Source organism: Leuciscus leuciscus, assembly GCF_965113295.1.
Source record: "Leuciscus leuciscus genome assembly, chromosome: 15".
NCBI classification, from domain to species: Eukaryota; Metazoa; Chordata; class Actinopteri; order Cypriniformes; family Leuciscidae; genus Leuciscus; species Leuciscus leuciscus.
Genome location: NC_138739.1, coordinates 25,028,445 through 25,054,658, shown reverse-complemented (window position 1 = coordinate 25,054,658; position 26,214 = coordinate 25,028,445). Strand labels below are relative to the sequence as shown.

The 26,214-nt window shown below is 35.3% G+C and overlaps 1 protein-coding gene across 1 annotated transcript in view; it reads left to right on the top strand.

The window, feature by feature from the left end:
• The window catches only part of LOC309475430 (von Willebrand factor D and EGF domain-containing protein), a 68,060-nt gene that overhangs the window by 23,641 nt on the left and 18,205 nt on the right, over window positions 1–26,214 (top strand). The window contains exons 13-19 of the mRNA XM_082138206.1: window positions 2,059–2,195; window positions 5,359–5,520; window positions 6,830–6,931; window positions 12,430–12,544; window positions 17,415–17,665; window positions 20,265–20,484; window positions 23,214–23,351. Of these exons, the coding sequence (XP_081994332.1) occupies window positions 2,059–2,195; window positions 5,359–5,520; window positions 6,830–6,931; window positions 12,430–12,544; window positions 17,415–17,665; window positions 20,265–20,484; window positions 23,214–23,351 (1,125 nt within the window). The remainder of the gene's footprint in view (window positions 1–2,058; window positions 2,196–5,358; window positions 5,521–6,829; window positions 6,932–12,429; window positions 12,545–17,414; window positions 17,666–20,264; window positions 20,485–23,213; window positions 23,352–26,214) is intronic.

The window sequence follows — 26,214 nt, the reverse complement described above, 5'->3', positions numbered from 1 at the left end:
TCACTCGGACATGGCTGCGTATAAGAGGTAAAAACGATATAAATACTGTTCGTTTTCTCACACAAACCGCTCGTTTCGTGTCTTAGGCCATCAATGTGTACTTACGATGGGGAATTGTTTAATTTGGACGACGGGGAATTGTTTTAATTTGGACTCTGTGCTTGTGTTTTGAGATAATGACCATAGACCTGCATTATATGACTGTCAGACAAGAACGGTTTGACCTAAAAATATCAAAATTGAAACTACTGCGGAAAAAAAGACACCTACATCTTGGATGCCCTTGAGGTAAGCTAAAACATACCAAAAATGTATTTCAAAGTGAACTATCCCTTTAAATGGCAATGCAGATTACCTATTAATTGTCATTTAAGTGAAATTACTTAACTTAAATATACAAGCTTTATAAAAATTATCATTCTAGAAGAAAATTTCAGATGGCACTTAGAGGCTTTTGCATCTGAACTCTTCATATATATAGTACTTATTGATTTATTATTTATATTATAGAAATTAAATGCAAGCTAAATATGCATGCAAAAATGTTTATGAAAATGCATCAAAGGAAATAATATTTTTATATAATTTTATTATTTTTAAGCAAACAAAACATTTAATATCAAATTTTCTTCTTCAGATGTGGTACTTTCACTGCTTGAATCACAAATTTGTCTTCAAAAATAATTTAAAATGAACTTGAATGTTTCTGATGGTAGTATATCTTTCCTAAACAGTGCTAGGGGGCGATTTGTTTTTGTAATTATTTTATTGCATTTTTTTAGTTTTTTTTACCAAGTGTAAAATTACACAAAATGAGACCATCTGGAGGAAGTTCTTTGATGAGGCTAAAATTCATTAGCACTCACTTCTGTGCTTAATTGTTCTCCTCTGAGGACCATTTTCTGTCATATCTCTTGTTGTTTTCCCTCTCCTTTTTTTAGACATTCACCACTTATGGCTTAGTTTTGCATACCGTCCCAGAACATCCATTTTCGTTTGCGTCTCAGATATGTGATTTAAATAAACTTCCACCCTGCGGAGATCCGAACGTAAGGTTATGCTCTGGTAATAAAAACACTGATTTGAAATGAGCCAAGATGGGAGCGATAATGGCATTAAGCAAGCGTAATGCTGCCTCGGTACAGTCATTTCAGCCTGTCGCTGAAACTATATTAAATGTTGTTGTGTTTTATAAGGCCTGAGAGACGCCCAAACAAGCTCGTATTTACTCGTTTGCATTATTCAAGAACCTCAGTTATAGAGAACATTATACTCCACAGCTCTAATTATAGGCTACTGTAATATTTTCAGTAGGCTATGTATCCGTTCTCTGTTTAATGGCAAATGCAGGCTGGCAAGGTCAGAATCCAGCAGGCTGAATATTTTGTATAGCTTAAAGCCTGGATTGTTTGGTTTGTGTGTTTGTTAGTGGCAATGTACTTGGAAATGACTTTCGTTTTGGCGTCTTTCAAACTGCGGGTGTTGCATTTTTCCATTTGAGTCCCGTAAACTTTATTTACTGGTGGTTTTCGCAAAGGATGGGATGTTTTCGGCAGAGTGCATTTTTAAAGATTTCACAATAATTTACAATAGAGTTTCTGGGTTTAATGAGACTCCTATAGTGCCTTTTCAATGAATCAACAATGAGTAGACTGCAGACTGTGATTTTTGCAGTCTCATTCGACTGAAAGACTTTTCTGTGCTTGTTTTATATGAGGTTGTTGAGATGAATGACAAAGGAGCATTGGTTGGGACCTTGCAACCCAGAAAAGTGTACTTCTTCAGTTTTCTCCCAAAATTGTAGCAAGCAAGCAAGTGTGTATTCGTACCAAGCAAGTGTGTATTTATGCGTGCATTCTTGAGTGGTAAAACTACAATGTCAATACCCATCCACAGGCCACGCCCCTCAGACAGGCCACGCCCCCCAAAACTTAAAATCAGAAAATATTACAAAAGGAACTATTAATAATGCACTTCTTAAGGTTATTTAAACAAATCCCTAACAATTTCATATTTGTTCAGATTACTGTAAATTCTCTGTTTCTTTGGTTTCCTCAGGTCAGCCAATAGAAGTCACCGATCTTGAGAACGGCGGTTTGTGTGATGTACGTGAGTTCGACTGTGACAGCGTGAGGGTTTTCGGGCTGGGTTTCATCGACTCACCTGGCCTTGCGTGTCTCGTGATCAGATTAAAGGTGAGACATGAATGATTTCACTTGTGTTTATTAGGCAAATTATATATGTACAGTATATATATATATATATATATATATATATATATATATATATATATATATATATATATATATATGGGACAATAAAGTCCTTCCTACCACTAACCGAAAAAAAACAAACATTAAACACACGTTATACACTTTATTTCCACTTTTCAAATATTTTCTTAATTTTTATTGAAAATAAATGCCTTTTCGGTTTCATATGTGATGGGAAAAGGGAGTAGAGCGATTTTGGCAAAAGTCGGGTCGATTTGCGTCAAAACTTTTTGCGTCAAAACACACGCCTCACTATTGCTACTTTTGACAAACCAGCATCCTTCCATACTTTTGTCTAGCCCAACCAGACGCCAGTGTGCAGAGTTAGTGTAAATAGCCTCTGCCAACAAGGCGGGCTATTTGCACTTGGTAGTTGCATTGCATCTTTAATTGCATTTTATTTTGTTTATTATAATGGCTAAGATCGTGTTCGACTCTTCTAAGCCTGTCTTCTTTAATATTTCATCAAAGAGTTTTTATGAATCTTAGCATGGCTTTTTTAATACATGCTTGCCATCTGTTTGTGTATTTAATTAGAAGAATGAGGGGAACGACATAGGGGGATATCTGATAAAGAAAGCAATAAAAACAGTGATCAGTCAACACAGCAGAGCACATACAAAGAAAACACGTGCGATAAGACTGGTAAACAACATGCAAAAGCACACATTAAGTGCTGTGATTATCGGCTGGTTGCCCTTTTATTAAATTGTCTGTTTTACTTAAAAGCTTTACACTCGAAGTTAATTTAATGATGTCAAAACGCTGCCCTGCAGGGCTGGGTTTAACCCTCATAATCTGAGACCCCAATAACTCAAAATCATTCTTAACCTTGAACAGGTTAGTACTTCTGAATCTAAAAAGGCCATGTCTACTTTGACTTCAATAACGACTTCTTAGTGGGTTTTGAATAAGCCAGAGGAGCATATTAAACGCATTTGAGGTTAAACCAAAGGTTAATTAAAAAAATATATATACATATATTTTTATACCTCAAAAATTTTTGATGTAATGGGGGGGGGGGGGGGGGGGGGGAGTATCCACCATGTAATTCTGAATATGCTCCCTTTATGCTTTTCTCTCATTTAAAGTCCACCGCTCGCATATTTCTGAACCACCCCTTTTCTCGCTGTCTTTTCCCAGGAGGCATTTCACCTCCTGTGTGGGGTCATCCCATTTGAGCAAATTGATTTGGCATTCATTAGTCTAGCTGTTTCTGTTTCTCTCAAACAATGAAGGGTCAGAGGTGAATATTGCTCTAATTTAGTTTTATCTCAAACAACTGAAGGACATGCATGTCCTAAAGTTTTAGCGTATCTTCTGATAAAAGTTTGTTAAAATTTAAAGAGAAGTCACTTAAAAATTAACATTTCGGCATTTATGTACACTGTAAAATAAAAGGCATTTTTTTCGAAGTTGTAAACACCACAGAAAGATTATTGGAGTGTGTTTTACAAGAAAACACTATTTTAGTATTTCTAACAAAAAAAATCACATTTAATTCAATGTGTTGCTTTCTTTTCTTTGTTTCTTTGTAATTATTTGTCACATTTTCTTGCAAATTTCAGAGTGACTTTTTTGTGTAATGTTGTTCCAAACCTGTATGACTTTCATTCACTTTCATGATCTGGAAAAGAGCGGCCAGAAATTTTTTTTTGTGTTCCACGAAAGAAAACAAAGTCATACAGTTTGGGAAAATACATTATGAAAGAATATTAATTTTAGGTGAAATATCCCAGTAAATTAAATGCTTCAGATATCTGAGACTGTTTGACTTAAAATTATATTTTTGGGGGATGACCTGCCCTTGTGAAAAAGAAGCATGCTTAAGCGTATTGAATGTGCACTTGTAGTGTACTTCAAACGTTTAGTGTATAAAAAAACTGTAGCCTTCTTACAGAATATTAATGAAATAAAAGGCCACTTAAGTGTACTTACAGAGTTCACTATGACTATGTTAAAAAGTGCACTTTGTCATAATGTCAAATTAAAAGTTGTACTTTTAAATTACATTTTAAATCAATATGTTTTAATAATTTGTCATGCTTTAAAGAAGTACACTTAATTTGATGTGTTGACTAACATACGTTTTATTACATTTTATAACATAATAACCTTTAACTGTAGTGCGATATTTGAATGTACTAAATTGCAACTACATCATTACAAATGTCTTCAAAGTTTTGATAGAAATGACATTAAATTGTCATTTAGTTTACCATAAATGCTTGTCGGTACATTCAGCATTAAAATTTAAGACAATAGAAGTAGTTACTTAAGTAGTGTACTTAAGCCAATGGGTCGAAAAGCACTCTAATTTTAATATCAGTTTAAACTAGAATAATTTCATTGTAAATATTAAATAACATGCATTAAAGCGTAACTCTCGCCAAAATGCAACCTAGGGTCTTTTTGTTAATCTACCCGAGGCAAACTTTCGTTTAAAAGCATAATTAAACGCCACTTTTGACCGTATTTTCGTTTCCGGTCAAATTGCCTTTTGAATGGGAGTGCTAGGGGCACTTCTATGATAGCATCAAAAATCGTTATTTTTAAAGAAGGCTCGACACAACATGAAACTTTGCTCGAAGTATCATGTCGGAGATCGACTATTTTTGACTGACAAAATTCCGGACAACAGCTACAGTGAGTTGTTAAATATCTTTCTTTTTAGTAAACTCTGTGTTTACAAACAATGTTCTCAATGCTCGAGTTCATGTGTAGAGCCCCTGGTGATACTTCGAGCAAAGTTTCATGTTGTGTCGAGCCTTCTTTAAAAATAGCGATTTTTTATGCTATCATAGAAGTGCCCCAAGCACTCCCATTCAAAAGGCAATTTGACCGAAAACGAAAATACGGTCGTCAAACTTAAAAGTGGTGTTTCCATCCTAATTATGCTTTTAAACGAAAGTTTGCCTCGGGTAGTTTAACAAAAAGACTCTAGGTTGCATTTTGGCGAGAGTTACGCTTACATCCACTTCACACTTAAGTATATTATTTACAGTACATTATTTTCATGCTTTAAAAGTATGCTAAAATGTGCTATTGCCACAAATCAATTATTATTTTTGTTGATGTTTTTTAGCACACAAATGGAGTTTGGATCCCTGTAGAGGAAGGGACAACCAAAGCGTCCTTCCTGAGCTCCAAAGCGGTGGACTGCTCCGTCCCTCGACTCGGCAACATGGCCGTCGACACGGTGGACTTCACGGCCAGCGAGCAGCCCTATGCCAGATGGGAGATTAAGGTACCTGTCCATCAATCTCAGGGACAGGGAAATGTCCGAGGGTTCGTGTGATTGATTTTCCACTGCCATTTTTTGCAGTGACTGAATGAATCAAAATGTCATCGGTCTGATAAAAGCAGACCATCTTTTTCTAAACTTTCCATTGTGATTGAAAGATGAAGCGTTAGCTTCTCTGTATTGGCGAAAATGTAATTACACACGAAGTCTCCTTCACAGTTATGGGTTTTTAACGCTTAAAATCAGCCTGAATTTATGCCGGTCGCACGCGCTGTTTGAGGCCAAGCTAAATGATGCGTACCTGGGCGCTTTAAAATATTATATCTGTCGAAATCATCAAACCATGAGATGGAGGAGAGCTCTTCCGTTCTGAATGACAGCCATAAAGGCAACACAATCATTTTAATCATTTTTATGCTTTGACGGCCCATATAGGAAACCAGTCTGACTTTATCTTTAAGTATATGGCGAACATAAACATTAAAAAGTTTGTAAACTCAATTCAGGTTGTGTGATCATTGACCTCATCGCTTGGTCCCAAAGTGGGCCTTGATCTGTGTGTGTGTGTGTTAATGAGTGTGTTTACTGATGTAAAAAATGGATAGCCCGTGATGAGGATCATTAACATAAATTGCAATGTTCAAAGAGCCACAGGGTGTCTCTGAAGGTCGGAGCAAAGACGAATCTGTGAGGTAATACATCTCGAAATCCACCTAAACTCCTGCCCGCATTAATCTCAAAGGCTTGTGGGATTAAACACTCACTGAGGGGTTGAAAAATTAACCTCGCTTTTGGATTTACTCAAACTAGTGCTGAAGTGTTACAAGAAGACATGCTTTTTTTGCATCACCTGCCAGTGGCGGATGAACTTAGAAAGTTTGCAGATCATAAATATTTCTCAATATGCATTTTGCATTATCTTAATGAAAAAGTTATTTTGCTTGCAATGGCAACACACATATTTACCTGATTTTTAAGATATTTATAATATTTTTTTTAATGACACAAATCAATATTCATGTCAAATTTACCAAGTAACTTGGTCACACCAAGTAACAAATTTGATAAGAAGCCATGTAATAAACAGCATAATGTGGAATTAGTTTGTCTTTATCACAAAATTTCTTTATTTTGCGATACATAATGGCTGGTTGACTGCACACCTTAAAATTATTTTTATAAAATAGTTTTACTTAATTTTTTGACCTTGAGTGAATGTGGTATTATTAATACCACATCCACTCACAATATATGTATTTGTGTATTTATCATATGTATTTAAACCTCTCTATCTCTCTTTTTTCTTCTTCAGGTGACTAATGATGGTCATCAGTACAGCAAGGGGAAATTTTTAACCCTTTATGACGGTATTTGCCAGTTGTGTGGGATTTCCTCTGGACGTTGCAAGTTGAAGGTAATGATATAGTCTTAAATAGGCCAATAGATTGGAAATAGTCACCCATTCCTCTTTTTTCATCAACAATTAGCATAGAAAATGTGAAAAAATACAAATACATGCAAGTACATAGCATTTTTTCCAACAAGTTATGGGTTAAATAGATTTTTAACTATATTTGCATTGTTTCAAGGAAATGTTAGTTTAGGTTTTAGACTTAGGTTTGTCATAAACATCAGAGCCATTCTGCAGTTTTCGAACATGTATTGGCAGTTTATGAGAAATTTACTGCGTCTTTACCATTTAAAGGTGATTGTAAAAGCTTAAATAGATTACTAATCACAATTTAGTATGGAAATAATTTTTTACAAAAAAAGGAAAAAAAGAAGACAAATCACAATACAGTTTGCAAACAAATAGTGACATCACTGCTGACTGTTTAATATTGAAATGGTACAAATGTATAGGAGATGTTCATAAAATGTAAGAATACATTTCTTAATAATCCTTCTTCGTAATTAACTAATTTGTAATTAATTTGATGTGTTATATAATTTTAAATAATATTACTAACTATTATTATTATGAATTTTATATATCCAAGTGCTTTCAAATCGATTAATCACAATTAATCATGATTAATCGCATCAAAAAGTTTGTAAAAAAAAAAAATATATATAATATTTATCTTTAAGTATATATAGTTTGTATAGTTTGATCTGAGTTAATTACAAAAATGTGTGGAGAAGAATATAAAGAAGAGATATTTCAATACTGTAATTGTTCAGAAGCCCCTGTTTGGTTTAAAATCCCCTGAACAGATTCTGAATTGCTTTAGAATGAAGATTGTTTATAGTACTGTGTTAAAAGCATCCATGATTGTTCCTGCACAACTTCCCTTGTGGCCCTTATGTTCATTTATCCATCTGTCTATCATCCTGAACTTTATATTCACTCTGCGCAAAATGACTTCCTCAACTAATGGCCTGTATTTTCCACCGGAAAATAAGTCGCAGAGGATACGAGTTTAAGAACTCAAAAGGCAAAAAGTCTGTCATAGCCCGTTTACTGTCTTAACTGCAACAGGACAGCAGCGCTACGCGAGGCCACAAGGGTGTGTGTTGGAAACCCCCGGAGTGTGGATGTGGAAAACAGATATTATTCACGACATCGAGACCAAAGACTGACGGAGTAACCTATCCCTTGAGCACCTGATATACTCGCTCGTTCTTGCTTTCTTTCTCTGGGTTTCTGACTGCCACATAGCATGTAATCTCACCGTGAGAGATCAGTTATCTAGGAGGATCCGTTTGGTCTGTGTTTATCTTCTCTGATTTGCCGCGCATGTCCTCCGGGCGTTGCGACTTACACGTCCCACTGGATATTAAAAACTTGAAATATAGAGATGCTATCGGTGCCAGGCTATATGCTTTGGTGGTTTATAGCAAAGACGGCTGAGCTTTATCTCAAAGGTTTGACAGGGGAAGTTGGTTTGAGCCGCAGTAACCGTGAGCAGTAGCAAAACATCTCCACGCATGGTGGATACAGCTGGAATCTTCTTTCTTTCTTTCTTTCTTTCTTTCTTTCTTTCTTTCTTTCTTTCTTTCTTTCTTTCTTTCTTTCTTTCTTTCTTTCTTTCTTTCTTTCTTTCTTTCTTTCTTTCGGCTCGTTTCCACTGAGCGGTACGGTACGGTATGGAACCGTACGCATTTATTTGCGTTTCCACTATCAAAAGTTGTGAATGGTACCAAAATGCCGAACCGTACTGTACCACTTTTTAGGTACCCTTCCAATGGAAGGGTACCTAGCACAGTGGTACGGTACTAAAAGGTGGAGCTAGACTCACTGCAGGACATTGATTGGTTGACAGAGAATCGTCACTTGCGCGTGCTACAAGGGGAATGACAACATAAGAAGCGCCATTTTTTAATATAGAGTTTAATATAATACTACTGTTACTGTGTCACGAAATGTAATTTTAAGAGTTTTTCAGGCGAGAATGTAGTTGTTAAAAGCTCAAATCTGTGGTTTATTTATAAAGATGATATTTTTTTCCCCGGTTGTGATCCATGGGATCAGCGGGCGCTCGGCGCTCATGTTTCCTGGCTGGATGAGCCTTTCCTCGGCTAGTTCTTCTGACGTTCGCCGCTGACTCCGACGGTAGTGGTTAAACATGAGATATAATTCGTGTTGTGTAGACCTAACGGGCGATCTTTGGTCTCGTGAATATAATTCGTTCCCTGTCAATCGTTTTGGCTGAGGGCTAAGTTTAGTTTCATATTATAGGCTATTTGTATTTAACTTTACTGTTGTAATGTTAGACTAGAGCGCTGCATTTGGATATTTGACTGAATTGTTTGCTTTATTTCTTATTGTACCTTTTACTTAAACTTTTATATTGGCTATTATTGATATAACTGAAATTTTACAGAAAGAAATATGGTTTCTTGTCATTTTTTTATTACAAGATTATCACTGATGTTTATTGCAACATTTGTCTGGAATATGTTTCTTTTTTTTATTTAAACGAAAAGAGGTAACGGTTGTGTTTTAAATTTCGTTTTGTTATAAATAGAATAACGTAGAACGTGCAGTGAATAATCAATATGCGTTGTGCATGAACCACATTTGTGTCCCTATAATGTTTAATTTATTTAAAGGTACAATATGCAACATTTTCTGATGCTAGAGGGCGCTACATTCCAAACAACAACAATGGCGGAGCTTGATGACGATGTAAAGGAGCGTAGAATGATGGGAACTGTTGTTTTCAACTCCACCGTGGATGTAAATCAGTCAGACGGGAATCGAAAAGTCATGTTCATGGATGTTGCGTTTAATGACATGCTTTTTGTGGCGAGGGGGGGGCGTGGTTCAGCGCGGTCTGTAACGGGAGAGATAGAAACAAGACGACCTACAAGTAAGTAGGTCAAGTGCAAATGACGAACACCTGTGTCTTTTTGCAGTATTATTGGCGTGGAGAGACCGTGCTGGAATCAGAGACTGGAGATAAAATTGGACGCAGAGAAAGAAAACCGGTGGATCCGAGCTCTCATTTTTTAACTGTTTTGTGCCGTCGCCACGGTGAATGCGCGTTGTGCGCGACTTTTGTTTGTTTTGTTTTATTTTAATAAAGTACGAGTCCCAGTCACGCCGACGTACCCGTCTTCTTCCTGACTCTTGAACCTCATCACACTTTTATTTCATTAAAATGAATTAACAGCAAGAAAAGTAAGGTTTAATACTAAATTGGTTATAATAGATGTTACTGTATTTGTCGAATTCATTGTTGTGATAACGCTGCGCAGTTTTACGTGTTCTAAACAATTGTTGTAAAAGTACATTCAAACATGCCCACATCATTTGCCAAAATACTGATTAATCTTTATGTATAACACATGCTATATTTATTTACATGACCATAAACACCAGACGTGATAAACAATGTCAATAAACTAAACACAAACCTAAAGCAATAATACTTTCCTTGCATAAACATAACTATTACCGAATGCTACATTTGGAAAATATAAAATTAAGCATGCTTTGTCGACAGAACCAGCTGCAATCAGTAATAATAATAATTAAAAAGTAATAATAATTGTGTTCCATAACGACAGCACGAAACAAGCTAACGTTTGTTGCTTGATAGACGCTACAACTACAACTTCCGCATTTGTCCAGGACTCCACGCAGTACGAGCGGAAACCGAGGGTAACGCGGATATGACGCAATTGACTGGCGACTCCCAGCTCTCCCCTGCTCTAACGCCCCGTTTCCTTGGTTAAAATCGCAATTTTCTCATTATTTAAAAATAGTTGGAAACATTTGGGATATTGTAAGTAATCAACTTAACAAAATATATAACACTGGCCTTGAGATTTTGGGATATTTTAATGCAAAATTCTTACATATTGTACCTTTAAATGAAAACGAAAAGAGGCAGAGTGGTGTTTTAAAACATATTTCGTTTTATTGTTGCTTAAAATATACAGAGTAACAGAGATAACCGGAGTTGCAGCGCGAGCTGAGTGACGCTTTTAAGAACGCATTGTACCATTTGCATGTAGGAGTCGCACATGGCAACTTGCAAGTACAAACTTTGCGTACTTGATATTGAGAAAAGCCTAATGTCGGCGCTTGTCTTCTTGTGACAAACATGTCGAGGAGCAAGAACAAGATCTGCTGTATGTCATCCATTGTAGTTTACTATGTTCTTCTTCGTGCGAAAAATGACGTCGATCGAAACACCACGCCTATCAAGTAAGGGTACTGTTGGCAGTGGAAACGCTAGCCAGTTCATGGTTAACAGACCCGAACCGTACCGTACTGTCCCGTACCGTACTGCTCAGTGGAAACGAGCCATAAATGGCTAAATTTGAACACTGTCAACAACAAGGTTGTAAGTTCGAATCCCAAGCAGGGTTGCCAGGTCTGTGCAACAAAAGTAGCCCAATGGCCAGTCAAAAGCGTCGTTAGGCCAAATTATCCATTGAATTTGTATGTCTTGGGGTGTTTTGGGGGTGTTTGAGCACCAAAATCTTATGTAGAGTGGTGGAAATCAACCCACGGGGGAATTTTTTTTACCTGCGGCAACAATTTAAAAGTAGCCCAATTCCGCTGGAAAACCATGGACTTGGCAACAATGATCCCAGGGAAAGCACAAACTGAAGGCAAAAAGGTCACTTTGGACAATTTTTTGTATTATTTATTTTTTCAAATTGATTTTTGATTTTGTTACATTTTTTCACGCTATAATTTTTTCATTTTATTTAGTTTTGATTTAGGTTTTAGTGTATTTTTCTTATTTATTAAATTTTTAGGGTTAAAATAATAGTTTTGAATTTTAGAATGTATTCATTATTTTATTTTGAATTTTATTCAGTTTAGTTTTCGCTATCATTGTTAGTTTTATTTTTTCTGTTCTAGTTGTGTTTTAGTTTAGTTTAGTGTCTAGCACATTTTCATGTTTAATGCTATATAACGTTTTCATTAATTGAATTAAAGCTGACATAAAATAAAATATAAATATTAGATATTATTTGTAAAAAAACTTTAACTTAAAAAGAAACGTTTTTTTTTAAAGCTAATAAATAATATAATATAATAGTGTAGAAATAATACCAAAAACAGAGTTGTAAATGTTTCAAGTTTTGTAATATGCTATGTATCAAAAACTAAAAACTAAAATTATTTTGTGGACGTTTTTGATAGAGCCATGAAAATGTAGTTTAGTCTTCAGTTTTTATATTTGTATTATATTATATTTGTATTTTAGTTTAGTTTCATGTAATTTAGTTTACTTTCAGTTTTTTACAGTTTCACAGTTTATTATTATTTTAGATTCAGTTTTTTTAGGTTAGTTTAATGTAATTTATTTCTTATTATTTTCCCAGTTATGTATTTATTTTAGTATATTAATTTAGTTGTTTGTTTGTTTGTATCTCTTATAGACCTTCTTTAATTAGTTTTCATTAACAATAATAACAGTTCTTCCCTCTTTCTCTCTCTCTCAGGAGAGGACGTGTAATATAGATGGGATGTGTTTTGCCGAGGGAGACTCCAGCCCTTCTGTTCCGTGTCTCCTGTGTAACTCCACGGCCTCCAAATACACCTGGTCCATTAATCAAGGTAAACACAGTCGATTTGAAGTCAAACCGAGATCTTACGGCAATAGCTCACATTATTGAACATTATCTGTACTTGTTACAATCACACAGCACACCATTACGCTATAAATAAAGTTACCACAGCCATTGGACGCGACCCAACAACCTTCTACGGCACAGTCCAATTGAAATCTAATTTAGTGCTAATAAAGACAAATCCATTCAAAAATATCTCAAATACGAGCTGTGGTCTAGCATTTCATAACATGCTGCAGATACATTGAGCCATGATGTTCATGTGGCAGATGTAGGTTCGAATCCCATGCACCCCTGCTCTAAAAAAGTCCAATAAAATAAAGAAGAGCTGTTTAGACTGACTGACAACACGTATTTAACTGAATATTGTATCATTTACTGTATCATTCATTATCGAACTATAAAAGGAAGTTGGGGAGATCTGAAAGGATGCGCTGTCTTGCTATTACTTTGAGTATGTTTGAAGTTAAAAGCTCACCGCTTTACTAAAAGACTTTATTACAGCAGCTAAACAGAGACGTTATGTGGCGAGTCAGCTGGAATATGCTAGCTGTGAATTTCAATTTGCTGACATTACATTTCCGGATTTTACAGCGTTGCAAAAAATGAAGTAAAGCATTAGGTCATAAACTTTAGTTTTGGTTTTATTATCACACTGAGAAGACTTTGTGTAATATTTCATTAGGTTCTTTTAAATACTGTTTTCGTCTCAGTAGACTTGACATTTGCAACACTGGAGGATGTTTATAGGACATTGATGAAGTATTGGACGTTAGTATGGCAAAGAGAACTGTAGTGGATTTACCAGTTAAGAGATGTTGTTGAGCATGATGCAAAGTGCTGTGAGCTTTTACTGTGGTAAAAACACTCTGACACACATCCTCACGTATCTTATTGATTTTATAAAAAGGCAATAATCTCAATAAAAAGTTTTGCGTATTTTTATTTATATATTTTATTCTTATTATAGTAATAATAAGGATTGTGGTTATTGTTGTTATTATATAGCTTAAACTCGCTCTTCTTCTCATACTACTACTACTACTACTGATATTAATAATAATAAATTATTATTATTATTTATTACATAAAAGTAAAATTATATTGTATTAAATTATATTATATTATTTTATGTTATATTTAATTATTTTACATTATACTTTTAATATTAGAGATTTTAATATTTGTTTATATTATAATTATTGTTTATAATTTTGTTTTAATAATAATAATTGTTATTATTATTGTTATTATGTAGCACAATCTCTCTTTTAATAATAATAATTTTTAAATATAAATTAAAATGATGTATTTATTTATATTAATAATTTTGTATTAATAATCATTATCTTTAATTACAAATAATTTATAATTATCAATAAATATTTTATCATTAATTATTATTATTATTTAATAATTTTATTTTAATAATAATAAGTATTATTTTATTATATAGCACACACTGTCTCTTCTAATCCTAGTTATTATTATTTTTATTATATAATTATCAATAATTACTACATACGTAAATATCAAAATTCGGATTAATAATTATGGTAATATTTTTTATGAATTAGGATTATTCTTAATAATCGTAATAAACAATTGTAATGTAGTTTATTATTTTAATTGTATTAATATAAAATTAATCTGATGAGCATAAACACAAGTCATATTTAAGAGTGAATGTAAACCTTAGAGGTTTTATTAGGTTTTTACAAAAACTGAAGAAGAAAAAATAGCAAAACAATTACACACACAAGCAACAACATTTGACACACAAACACACCAAATGTCAAGTTCTTTGGGAATTATGTTGCATTTAATTTCAGCAAAAACTCCCCTCTTCTTTATCCACACTCCTGTGTACAGCTAGAACTGCCAGTAAACATCCGTCTGTTTGCCTGCACTGCAAATGAGGTCCGGACTGATGCTATCTGAAGACTTCACACACACACACCACACACTCAGCTTGAAGGAACATTACCCATTCACCTCACACCCACTTATCTTCCTGATAGTTATTTCCCTTGTGCTTCTGCCATGCCTTTTTTTCACCATTCTGTAGCAAAATTGAGAGTCCATTCATTCATGCAGACAAATTAAATTTAGACGAGATGATCATCAAGAAATTTTAAATGTTAAGTGATTCAAATGAGCATTTGTACTGTTGCATAACTGAGGAAATTAGAAAAATTTACGTCAGACCATTCTGAAACAATTAGCATGTGTTTTTGTTTTTTGTTTTTTTGTGTGTTTTTTTACTTGGTTTGCATGTTTGCATTTATAGATGGCAACGGTATATTTAGCTGAATTTAGCTGAATCTGTTTTTATGCATTGGGTTTGTTTACCTTATGATGTCAGAACAGATTTATGGATCCATTTTGTTGTTAGTTGACATTTCCCAGCCAGAAACACGCAAACTCATATACATCATGCTGCTCGAGAATGAGATTTTGAATATGAGTGACATATTGTTGCAGAGAATGCTTTCATATTCCAAGATCAGGGTTGGTTTATTTTCTGTGGTTCTGTTGTGGATAATTGCATGTCACTTAAGATGGATACTTTTGCTCCACGTTGCGATTTTTGTCAAGTTTCTCAAGAAACAAGAAGTGGGAAATAACCGTCGGAAACGAACGCATGATGCTTTAAATCAGATTTTATCCCACAAATGTCATCTTGCCAGATATTACAAAAACAGATTTTCATTTTGTGCCTGTTTGTTCCATGTGAGACATTTCTCATTTTGCTGTCTAAATAACATACAGTGGGGATAAAAAGTATTTGATACACTGCCGATTTTAAAGGTTTTCCCACTTACAAAGCATGTAGAAGTCTGTAATTTTTATCATAGGTACACTTCAACTGTGAGAGACGGAATCTAAAACAAAAATCCAGAAAATCACCTTGAGTGATTTTTAAATAATTAATTTGCATTTTATTGCATGACATAAGTATTTGATCACCTACCAACCAGTAATAATTCCGGCTTTCACAGACCTGTTAGTTTTTCTTTAAGAAGCCCTCCTGTTCTCCACTCATTACCTGTATTAACTGCACCTGTTTGAACTCGTTACCTGTATAAAAGAGCCCTGTCCACACACTCAATCAAACAGACTCCAACCTCTCCACAATGGCCAAGACCAGAGAGCTGTGTAAGGACATCAGGGATAAAATTGTAGACCTGCACAAGGCTGGGATGGGCTACAGGACCATAGGCAAGCAGATTGGTGAGAAGGCAACAACTGTTGGCGCAATTATTAGAAAATGGAAGAAGTTCAAGATGACGGTCAATCTCCCTCAGTCTGGGGCACCATGTAAGATCTCACCTTGTGGGGCATCAATGATCATGAGGAAGGTGAGGGATCAGCCCAGAACTACACGGCAGGACCTGGTCATTGACCTGAAGAGAGCTGGGACCACAGTCTCAAAGAAAACCATTAGTAACACACTACGCTGTCATGGATTAAAATCCTGCAGAGCACGGAAGGTCCCCCTGCTCAAGCCAGCGCATGTCCAGGCCCGTCTGAAGTTTGACAATGACCATCTGGATGATCCAGAGGAGGAATGTGAGAAGGTCATGTGGTCTGATGAGATAAAAATAGAGCTTTTTGGTCTAAACTCCACTCGCCGTGTTTGGAGGAAGAAGAAGGATGAGTACAACCCCAAGAACACCATCCCAACCGTGAAGCATGGAGGTGGAAACTTCATTCTTTGGGATGCTTTTCTGCAAAGGGAACAGGACGACTGCACCGTATTGAGGGGAGGATGGATGGGGCCATGTATCGCGAGATCTTGGCCAACAACCTCCTTCCCTCAGTAAGAGCATTGAAGATGGGTCGTGGCTGGGTCTTCCAGCATGACAACGACTGAAACATACAGCCAGGGCAACTAAAGAGTGGCTCCATAAGAAGCATCTCAAGGTCCTGAAGTGGCCTAGCCAGTCTCCAGACCTGAACCCAATAGAAAATCTTTGGAGGGAGCTGAAAGTCCGTATTGCCCAGCGACAGCCCCGAAACCTGAAGGATCTGGAGAAGGTCTGTATGGAGGAGTGGGCCAAAATCCCTGCTGCAGTGTGTACAAACCTGGTCAAGAACTACAGGAAACGTATGATCTCTGTAATTGCAAACTGTACCAAATATTAAAGGGGGGGGTGAAACACTCAGTTTCAGTCAATCTCATGTTAATCTTGAGTACCTATAGAGTAGTATTGCATCCTTCATATCTCCAAAAAGTCTTTAGTTTTATTATATGTATAAAAGAAAACGAGCGGCTGGAGGCGTGCCGTGTGGGCGGAGCTAAAGAATCACGAGTGCGAATCACACACACACCATACATTGCATGCTCCATAGATACATTAACTATACGTGATCATGTTGTTTACTTGCTGTGCTTACGCACCGATAGCTAACAACACACAGACATTTGAAGCAGTTTTACTCACCGCCTGTGGTTCCAACGCACGACTGTGAACCTTTATCGTTGGGACTGCTCCATCCTTATGCATTAGACAATCTGCAACTATCACCACAACTATAACGATAACGACAAAGAAATGATATCGTTGGAATCACTTTCAGAACATTTTGTTTGACAAGAACATTGACAGCCAATCAGAATCCATCCTGCTTGATAGAGCTCAAGCTTTTAAAGCGGCAGTCGACAAAACTGCAGAGCATGCTTATAATAAACAGAACTTTATCATATGTTGGCGTCGAAGTCTATACAGTTGTCTTTATAGTTATCATTATTGGTCCCATCTAAATTATATTCTGGCAACTGAAGATCAGCTCTGGGAATCTGCGATTCCTTCACAGTATTCTTTCTTGAAATTCCCCTCTCATTTCCGCAGCTAATCGTCCGCCGACCTTCCACAAGCCACGGGACGGCCTGCAGACCTTTTTAGGGGAGAATTTTGTGTACCAATTCACAGCCACTGACCCAGAGGGCTCGGCCCTACTCTTCCAGCTGGAGACGGGGCCCCCAGGGGCCTCAATTTCCCCGGCCGGGCTCCTCATCTGGAAAGTGCATGAGGAGGAAATGCACAGTTTTCAATTTACTGTGTCTGATGAGTGTGATGCCCGGAGCAGATTTACCGCGGAGGTGAGAGACATTGAGAGATTGATGCCTGACTGATTTTTATGTTTAGGACAGAAATGAATTTCTATGAAACATGATGAAAACTTTAGTTTTGTAAATAATAATGTTAGTTTTATAATAATGATCCAAACCTCTTCTGGGATGTCTTAAAGGAACAGTTCTCATAAAAAAAAATGATGTTGTTCCAAACCTGTAAACTGTTATTTTGTTTCTAACAGATCATTAAGTTAAAGTGGAGAACTGAATAAAAAAATAAAATAAAATAAAATAAAATAAAATAAAATAAAATAAAATAAAATAAAATAAAATAAAATAAAATAAAATAAAATAAAATAAAATAAAATAAAATAAAATAAAATAAAATAAAATACAATTAAATACAATTAAATTAAATACAATTAAATAAAATAATTAAATAAAATGTATTCTATATCAATTATAATTATAAAATAAAGTGAATTAAAAAGTATATAAATAAAAGCAGCAACAATACTAACCTGACTACATTTTAGTAGTATACCAGTGTTGCATTTTCAGGAACAAGATACTTTTTCTAATGAGCAATGTTGTAGAATTACAAAGTGTTACATCACTGTGTTTTTGTCATATTTTATTGTGTGAGTTGAGGCAATAATGGAATATGCTCTCCTAAACTGTTTCCTCCCTCATGTGTAGCATTGGGAAATCTGATTCATTTTAGTGAAACAATTTGTTCGTTGCTTTGGATAAAAGGTGTCTGCTAAATGAATAAATGTAAATGCCAAGCTTGTATTGCATATGATCTCATTCAAAGATAGGTCATTTATTCATAGAAAGATTAAACTAATAATTGAAACAGGACTGGATTATGGTCCAGTCGACGTGTAAACGACGGGTGATTTGCTTAGATGACGTTAGACAACTAAAATGCTGCATTTTTGCATATGTACTACAGGTAATACAGTAATATTCTCTGAAGATCCTTGGAGTCTCATGTATATTCTATACTATATGAATATGGTAATCATTCAGTATCATCGTACTACCTTAATTTGAGTTGGTATTTAGAGTTCCCAGTATGTTAAATATCTTATCACGGCATAAGGACAGCAGAATTTAGCTACCGAGATTCTCCCGAGTCCTGTGTCACAGCAAGCCGGTGCAACGAAAGACAAATGTCCTCCTCTCCATATCCTTTGAGGGGCCTAGACGGCTAACAAGCATCTGCTTCCTGCCTGCTAGCGCTTATTAAATACTGTCTGAGTTTGAGAGATGCAGTCGTTTGAGAGAGAGAGAGAGAGAGAGAGAGAGCGAGAGAGAGAGAGAGAGAGAATATGCAATTAGCAACACTGCTGCAAAAAACAAGTTGAAAGTCAGCAAGCTATATATATACCTTTATATATTTAATATTAAGTGTATATATTATATACTGAATTGTAATTTTATAAGTTATAAAATTAAGATACTATATTATAGGGGTAGCCTTTAAAAATTTTTTTTTTTATCTGTATGTGAACATATAAATGAAATTATATATATATAAATTTGTATAGTAATGTATATTATATGTTATTTTATTTACTCCAGCTGATGAACACACACAAACACTAATATAATAAAAAAAAGATTTAATTTAAATAAATGTTAATATGAATGATTAATATGCTTAATTGTAATATTATAAATTGTATAATTAATATACTGTTTATATTTTTATATATATAAGGGGTGTGTGTGTGTGTGTGTATATATTTTATATAATACAATTTTATTTTAGTATATAAAATATATATATATACACACACACACACACACACACACACACACACACACACACACACACACACACACACACACACACACACACACACACACACACACACACACACACACACACAGTATATAACACTATAACTTCAGAATCAGAATCAGAATCAGAAAGAGCTTTATTGCCAAGTGTGCTTGCACCCACAAGGAATTTTTCTTGGTACTGAAGCTTCTAGTGCACATATACAAATACAAATACAACAAGAAACATGTTAGTTTATTTATTTTATAACAACTTAGTTTATTTATTATTAAAGGTATAGCGGAGGATCTTTCCAAATTTTAGATAAGACCCACCCTCTCCACTTTTTGAAAAGTTTGATTGATTCACCAGAATGATTGACAATTAGGAGGACCAATAGTTTAGACTACCCACCAGGAAGTAAAACATCCTCCGCTATACCTTTAATTGTAATCAATATTGTCTATTTATATATTATTTAAATAATTCCACATATACACACATTTTTGAGAATTTAATAAAAATATAAACAGTATATTAATTATACAATTTATAATATTACAATTAAGCATATTAATCATTCATATTAACATTTATTTAAATTGAATATTTAAAAAAAAATTATATTAGTGTTTGTGTGTGTTCATCAGCTGGAGTAAATAAAATAACATAATATACATTATTATACAAATATATATATATATATATATATATATATATATATATATATATATATAATTTGATAATTATACGTTTTTGAAACACAAAGTTGACTTAGTTTTATTTCTATTTGCGTTACCTTATACAGTCCTGTCCACATTTCCACGGTTACAGGTGATAGTACGGCCATGTGGCTGCATGAATGGAGGGACGTGTGTGACTAACATCAAGTATCCAGCGGGCAGCGGCAAGTACCTGTGCGTGTGCCAGGCGGGTTTCCATGGCGACCTGTGCCAGGATGAGCAGAACGAATGCGGCTCCAGTCCGTGTGGTGTCGGAGTCTGTGTAGATCTGGTCGACGGGTTCGAATGCCAGTGTCCTACTGGACTCACAGGTATATCACAAATTATGTTCCATTATGTTCGATTTTCTTTCCTTAGCTTTACATAAATGACCAGAACCATTTGCCATATCCAGCAAAGTAAACTATCAGATTCAAGAACAATTCTCACAAAACTGTATTTTCTGCATGCTTTTTTCAAGGTGTCTTTACCTTGATTACAATCTGCATCCATCAAAACTTTACGAGCGAGACGCTGATTTGCTTTATTCAGCAGAGAATATATATATATATATATATATATATAGCATTACCTTACAGTTGTGTTACCTCTGTAAATTCACATGGAACAATTAAGAGTTATACCTCATCTTTGGGTCAATGCTTTGTATTTTTAGTGTGTGCTTTTTTTCGTATTGATTACGAAGCAGGTCATCAAAATATCACAAACTCTTGGCTCAGTTTCATTTGTGATCCAATTACAGTATCGTATCTTGCCAAAAAAACATCCCAAGTTATGACCGGCGAGCTCATTTAGTTTCTCCAAGCTTGAAAGCAGCCGAACATATGTGGGTGAAAACAAAAGGCTCAAAAGCAACAAGCGCTCTTGCCAGGGAATTTCAGACATACGCTGAACTGTTGATGTTTTCGCACACTGTCTATTCTGAGGTTGGTGGTTGAAATCTCTTCACTGGTGATGTGTGAATTAGTGTTTCCTGGCTGAATGCAATGACTGCTGTTGATTGAAGTTGAATGAAAAGCTTTCCTGTCAGGACTCAAGCTTTTTTACCGTGGTGTGTTTTTAAAGGACGCACAGCGTATGTCGAACCATGTCAGAAGAGTCTGTCCATTTCCACTAATGGCAATGCATGCGTGAGATGAACCGACACTGCTGATTGGATGAAAGTTTGTGTTTTGCTGCTGCTCGTAACGCTTTGGGCCTTTGCAGATGGTTTGGACATTATTAAAGATCCCCTTCAAACACACTTCTAAGAGAAGCCACAAACAACACAAATTCAAATGAAAAAATGGACGAATGCCCAGCAGCTACTGAACCCACACAGAGGAAAGAGTATCTGTATGCTATTCTGCTACTGGGAGTAGTAAACAGGCCAAAACACCGTGATGAATCGGTCCAGAAATGTTTTATCTTTGCTGAAAGCAGTGTTTGGTATGGACTCCTGATGTTTTAGCAGAGGATAGAAGAGGAGGAAATGATTGTCATTCTCTAGAAACAATGCTTCACCACTAATTTTTCATTTGAGTTTCAAATGTGCTTTATATTTGGTTAGCACCAAACTTCTGTATCTGAGAAGTGTGCTTGGACACAAAGCTTAACTTTGAATAACAGTTATCGGATAAAAAGCCATTTTTTTCAGAGGTCTGAAGTGTACCATTGACTCTAAATGCTATTGTTCTTCACAGTGACAATAATAAACAAACATATCTGCATGCATATGAATCAAGATATATTAGCCAACAAGTTAGTTACACTTTATGATGAATATGATTGATGCAAACTTGACGTCACAATTATGGTGGTTGCTTGGCAATTGCTATGCGGTCACTATGTCATAATTTAAAGACAATTAACTATAGCAGGTTCGAAAAATAAGATAATAATAAATAACCTGCATTTTAAATGCAGTATGGTCAGTTACATATGTATTTGTGCCCCGCCAATGAAAATAGTTCCAAAGTCAAAGCTGAAATTGACACGTTTCTGAGCAACACACATTGGTGTTTCGTTCTTGAGCAAATCATTGTGTTTGTATGAATCGATTGAGTGAATGATTCAATTACTTATTGCTTAGTTTTTTTTAAAAGAATCACGTTGCGTCCGAAGTCGCGTACTTAGAGTAGGTTCTACATTTGAATTTGAATTTACTTTGTGACTGTTAAAAGAGTACGCTCTATATAGTATGAATGTGTGTTGTATGAATGAAATTTGGACATACTAAATCCGCCATGTTGTTATTGTCACTTGACCTACCAGCGTCAGTTGTGTTGCTTCACCTCCATTCATAAATCCTCTCCCATGGCCTCATGGGATAGTAAAGTGTCCATCGAATGCTCACTTCAGAATCTCGCCTGAATTAGTAGGTCATCAGGGTACTTTTTGCCCACAGTTTTTCGAATACTATGTATTTGGACGGCATAATGTTTTTCGCATATAGTAGGGAAGGTTTTTATTTCGGACACATAGTCAGTGTTTTGAACAGATTGTGAGTGATTTAGTTATAACCGCATTAAAGGTGCGGTCACATTTACCATTTTTGCAGGCAATCATTCCAATATGAATCCACACAAATTATTCATGAGGGCTAATGATTTCTGCACGCAGATTTTGCCCGGAATTTCGCGATTGTGACCACACCGTAAAGTTTCGTTTGTGAATTAAATCATTGTTTTGAACTAATCTGTTGGATGAATAACTCTTAAAGTCACTTGTCGCCACCTACTGGAGTAAAGATGTAACTTGCAGAAAGAGTCGCTGCAAAACCCACAACACTAATACACAGACGTACAGAGTCCCTAAAGGGACACGGTGGCGGAAAAAATTTGAGATAGGAGGGAAAAATATATTTCAAAATCTTTACTTTCTCTCGCAAATGTTTTGAGATCCCCAGAGAAACCTTGCGTTCGCTCGCAAATGTTTTGCAAGGGAACGCAAAGTTTCTTGGGGGAACGCAAAACATTTGCGAGAGAACCAAATTTCCCTTTTGGGAAATTTATTGAATTTATTGCTAATAATAATAATAATATTTGTTTTCTGTCCATAGGTGTCACATGTCAGGATGATGTGAATGAGTGTGTGAGAGGGCCATGTTTTCCTGGAGTCAGATGTATAAACGGATTCGGCTCTTTCAGGTGTGGCCCCTGCCCTTGGGGCCTGGAGGGAGATGGGATCTCCTGCAAAGGTAAGAACCCTAAATTTCTGCCTCTTAAGTCTGCCTCTGAAAAAAAGAGCAAGAACCAAGTTAAACAGTGCCAAACAAAATATGACCCCAGCTTTGTTGCACATACAAAAAGGGGAAAATAGAGTTTTCTTTTCTTGTTTAACGTTCACCCACAGAGGCCAAAGCAGCACAATCCTGCAGTTCTACCCAGGGTTTACTTTAGGGAACACAGGGCTTTTCAATTCAAAGCATCAAAGTCTCAGCTTGAGTGCTTCCCTGTATAATATGCTCACAGAATTACCAAACAGAAGTCAGAATAGTGTATTGCAATAAAATAACAGGTACATATTTTGTCTTGACAAAAATGTATATATTTTTTTCTATATTTTTATTAAAAAATTTTTTAAATATAATTATTAATTATAAATATCATATAAAATATAATCTTTAAATATAATTTATTTAAAACATTTTTAGTTAAGACTAAACATTTGTAATCACTAAAATGGCTATTAAGACATTCACAATACAAATCAGATATTGTAGAAGAAAAAGGCTTAATTAAAAGACAAATTCTTGGTTTTTCAAATGAAAATGTTTGAAACATTAGAATATATGTTAAATAGTGATTAGAATGTGTGCAACATAAAATAAAAATGATGTTTCATATATAGAGTGAATGATTTCATACTATATATGTGTTTTACACATACTGTCATTTGAAAAACCAAGAATTTGTCTTTTAATTAAGCTTTTTTTCTTCTACAATATCTGATTTGTATTTAAGGACAAAAGTTTTTTTCATAATGACTGCCTGGCATGAGGGTATTGAAGCGGAAAAGAGGAACACAATACCACTTTACATTTTTAAAGTAATTAAATAAAAACGTTTATTTAAAATGTGATGTGTTGAACATATCAACTCGGACATCTACTGTTATTGAGTCTCTTGTAAACCTAGGGCTTTAAATCTCAGTGATTGTTTGGTTCTGTTTTACGAAAAGATACGTTGTGTTTGTCTCTGCGCTGCTGCTCAAGGGGCTTCTCACAGCTGGTTTCCATCTTCCTCCATGCACTTTGACAAAATGCTCTGCAAATGTCTTTTGACTGTAATCTGCAAGCGATGAACCCTCGCTCACAGGAGCCCTGTGTTCACGTTTTCCCCCATCAGAGGGACAGCGATTTGATGACTTCTTCATCCAGGCCCGGGCCACTATTACAAACACAATCTGTGTGATTGCAGCATACAGAAACACAACAGAACAGAGAGAGCTGGATCTGCCGACCCGCTTTGATTATCACCAGCAGAACTGCGGGTGGGAGAGCAATACAATCCAGATGGCAAAAGATAGTTATCCACCCTGTGCACACACGGACACTGTGCCAGACTCTGCTCTTGTCCAGAGATAATTGGTAAAACATCTCCTCTGTAGTTTCCATGTGGAGAGAGAGAGATGGAGTGAATTTCTAACGTCTCAGGTGTGCGGCTTCTCTGACAAGTAGAAGAGAGATGACAGTCTCAAAACTGAAACTCTTCCTTAAAGAACACTTCAGAGCGGTAGAAATTGCTAGGTGGTTGTTGTTACAAGCCGGATACAGCACAATATGTTCAACTTACACAAAGTATCAGTCTTGGAAAATGGGGAAGATAGAGCCAAAACCAGTCTTGGAAAATGGGGAAGATAGAGCCAAAAAGATCTTCAATCAAACATTTTTTTTTTCATTCTCCAGTGGAAACCGAAGTGAAACTCAAACCACAAGGACTGTGGTCATCCATCAGATACTGTATTACGCAGAACATATTGTATTAGAAAACAAAAACTTGTTAATTTAGTTGTAATGTTTCATACCCATGTGGTGACATTTGCAGTCTTTTCAAAGGTGAAGAAAATTATTCTATTTTCCTGAATAACAATATACACAATAACTTCACAATGGAAGCTTGTTTTTCTCAGAATTGCGAGATATAAACTCACAATTGCGAGTTATAAAGTCAGAATTGTGTGTTATAAACTCACAATTGCGAGATTTCAAGTCCAATTTAGAGGGGAAAAAATAATTTTTTTCTCAGAATTCCGAGTTTATATCTCACAATTTTGACTTTATAACTCGCAATTCTGAGAAAAAAAAACTGAATTGCGAAATGTAAACTAGCAAATGCAAGTAAAAAAGTCAGAATTGCGAGATAAAAAGTTGCAATTACCCTTTTTTAATTTTTATTCAGGGGCAGAAACAAGCTTCCATACCTCACTTTTTCTTCGTCTAGTAAAAAATGTGTTACTCTTTTTTTTCATTTGCTTTTCGCAATCCCAGGCAGTAGTAAACAGCACTGTAAACCCGAATAAGTTGGCAAAACTCAAATAATTGGAGGTAATCAGTAACATCAATTTTTTTAAGTTAAGAAATGTAACGTTTAAGTAAGCAGAACTTGCAGATTTTTATTGTGTAATCATACATTTTTATTTTTTCTTACCTTGAAATATTTTAGTAAGCTAATTCATACAATTAAAAATTTGCATGTAATCTCAATTCATATATTTTTAGTAGTGGAAACTTGGCTAGCTTTAACTAGCTAATTCAATAAATGCTTATTTGCTAATTGGTGACTTAATGCTTTGATAGCATCAGCATAGCATAGCACTTGCTGAATGAGTACAGCAATATAAAACATTTAACATACACTTTTAACATTTTTACATTAACATACACTTTACATTAATCTGCACTTAATTTTCGCATTTACTCTCCATTTTGAGTGTCATGGCAAAGCATGCTGGAAAATAGAAATCCCAGCCAGGTTCCAGTTCAATTTAAGTTTGTATAAATTAAAAGAAACAAGTTCATAGAACTCAAAACAATGAAACAATTCAACTTACTTAAAATG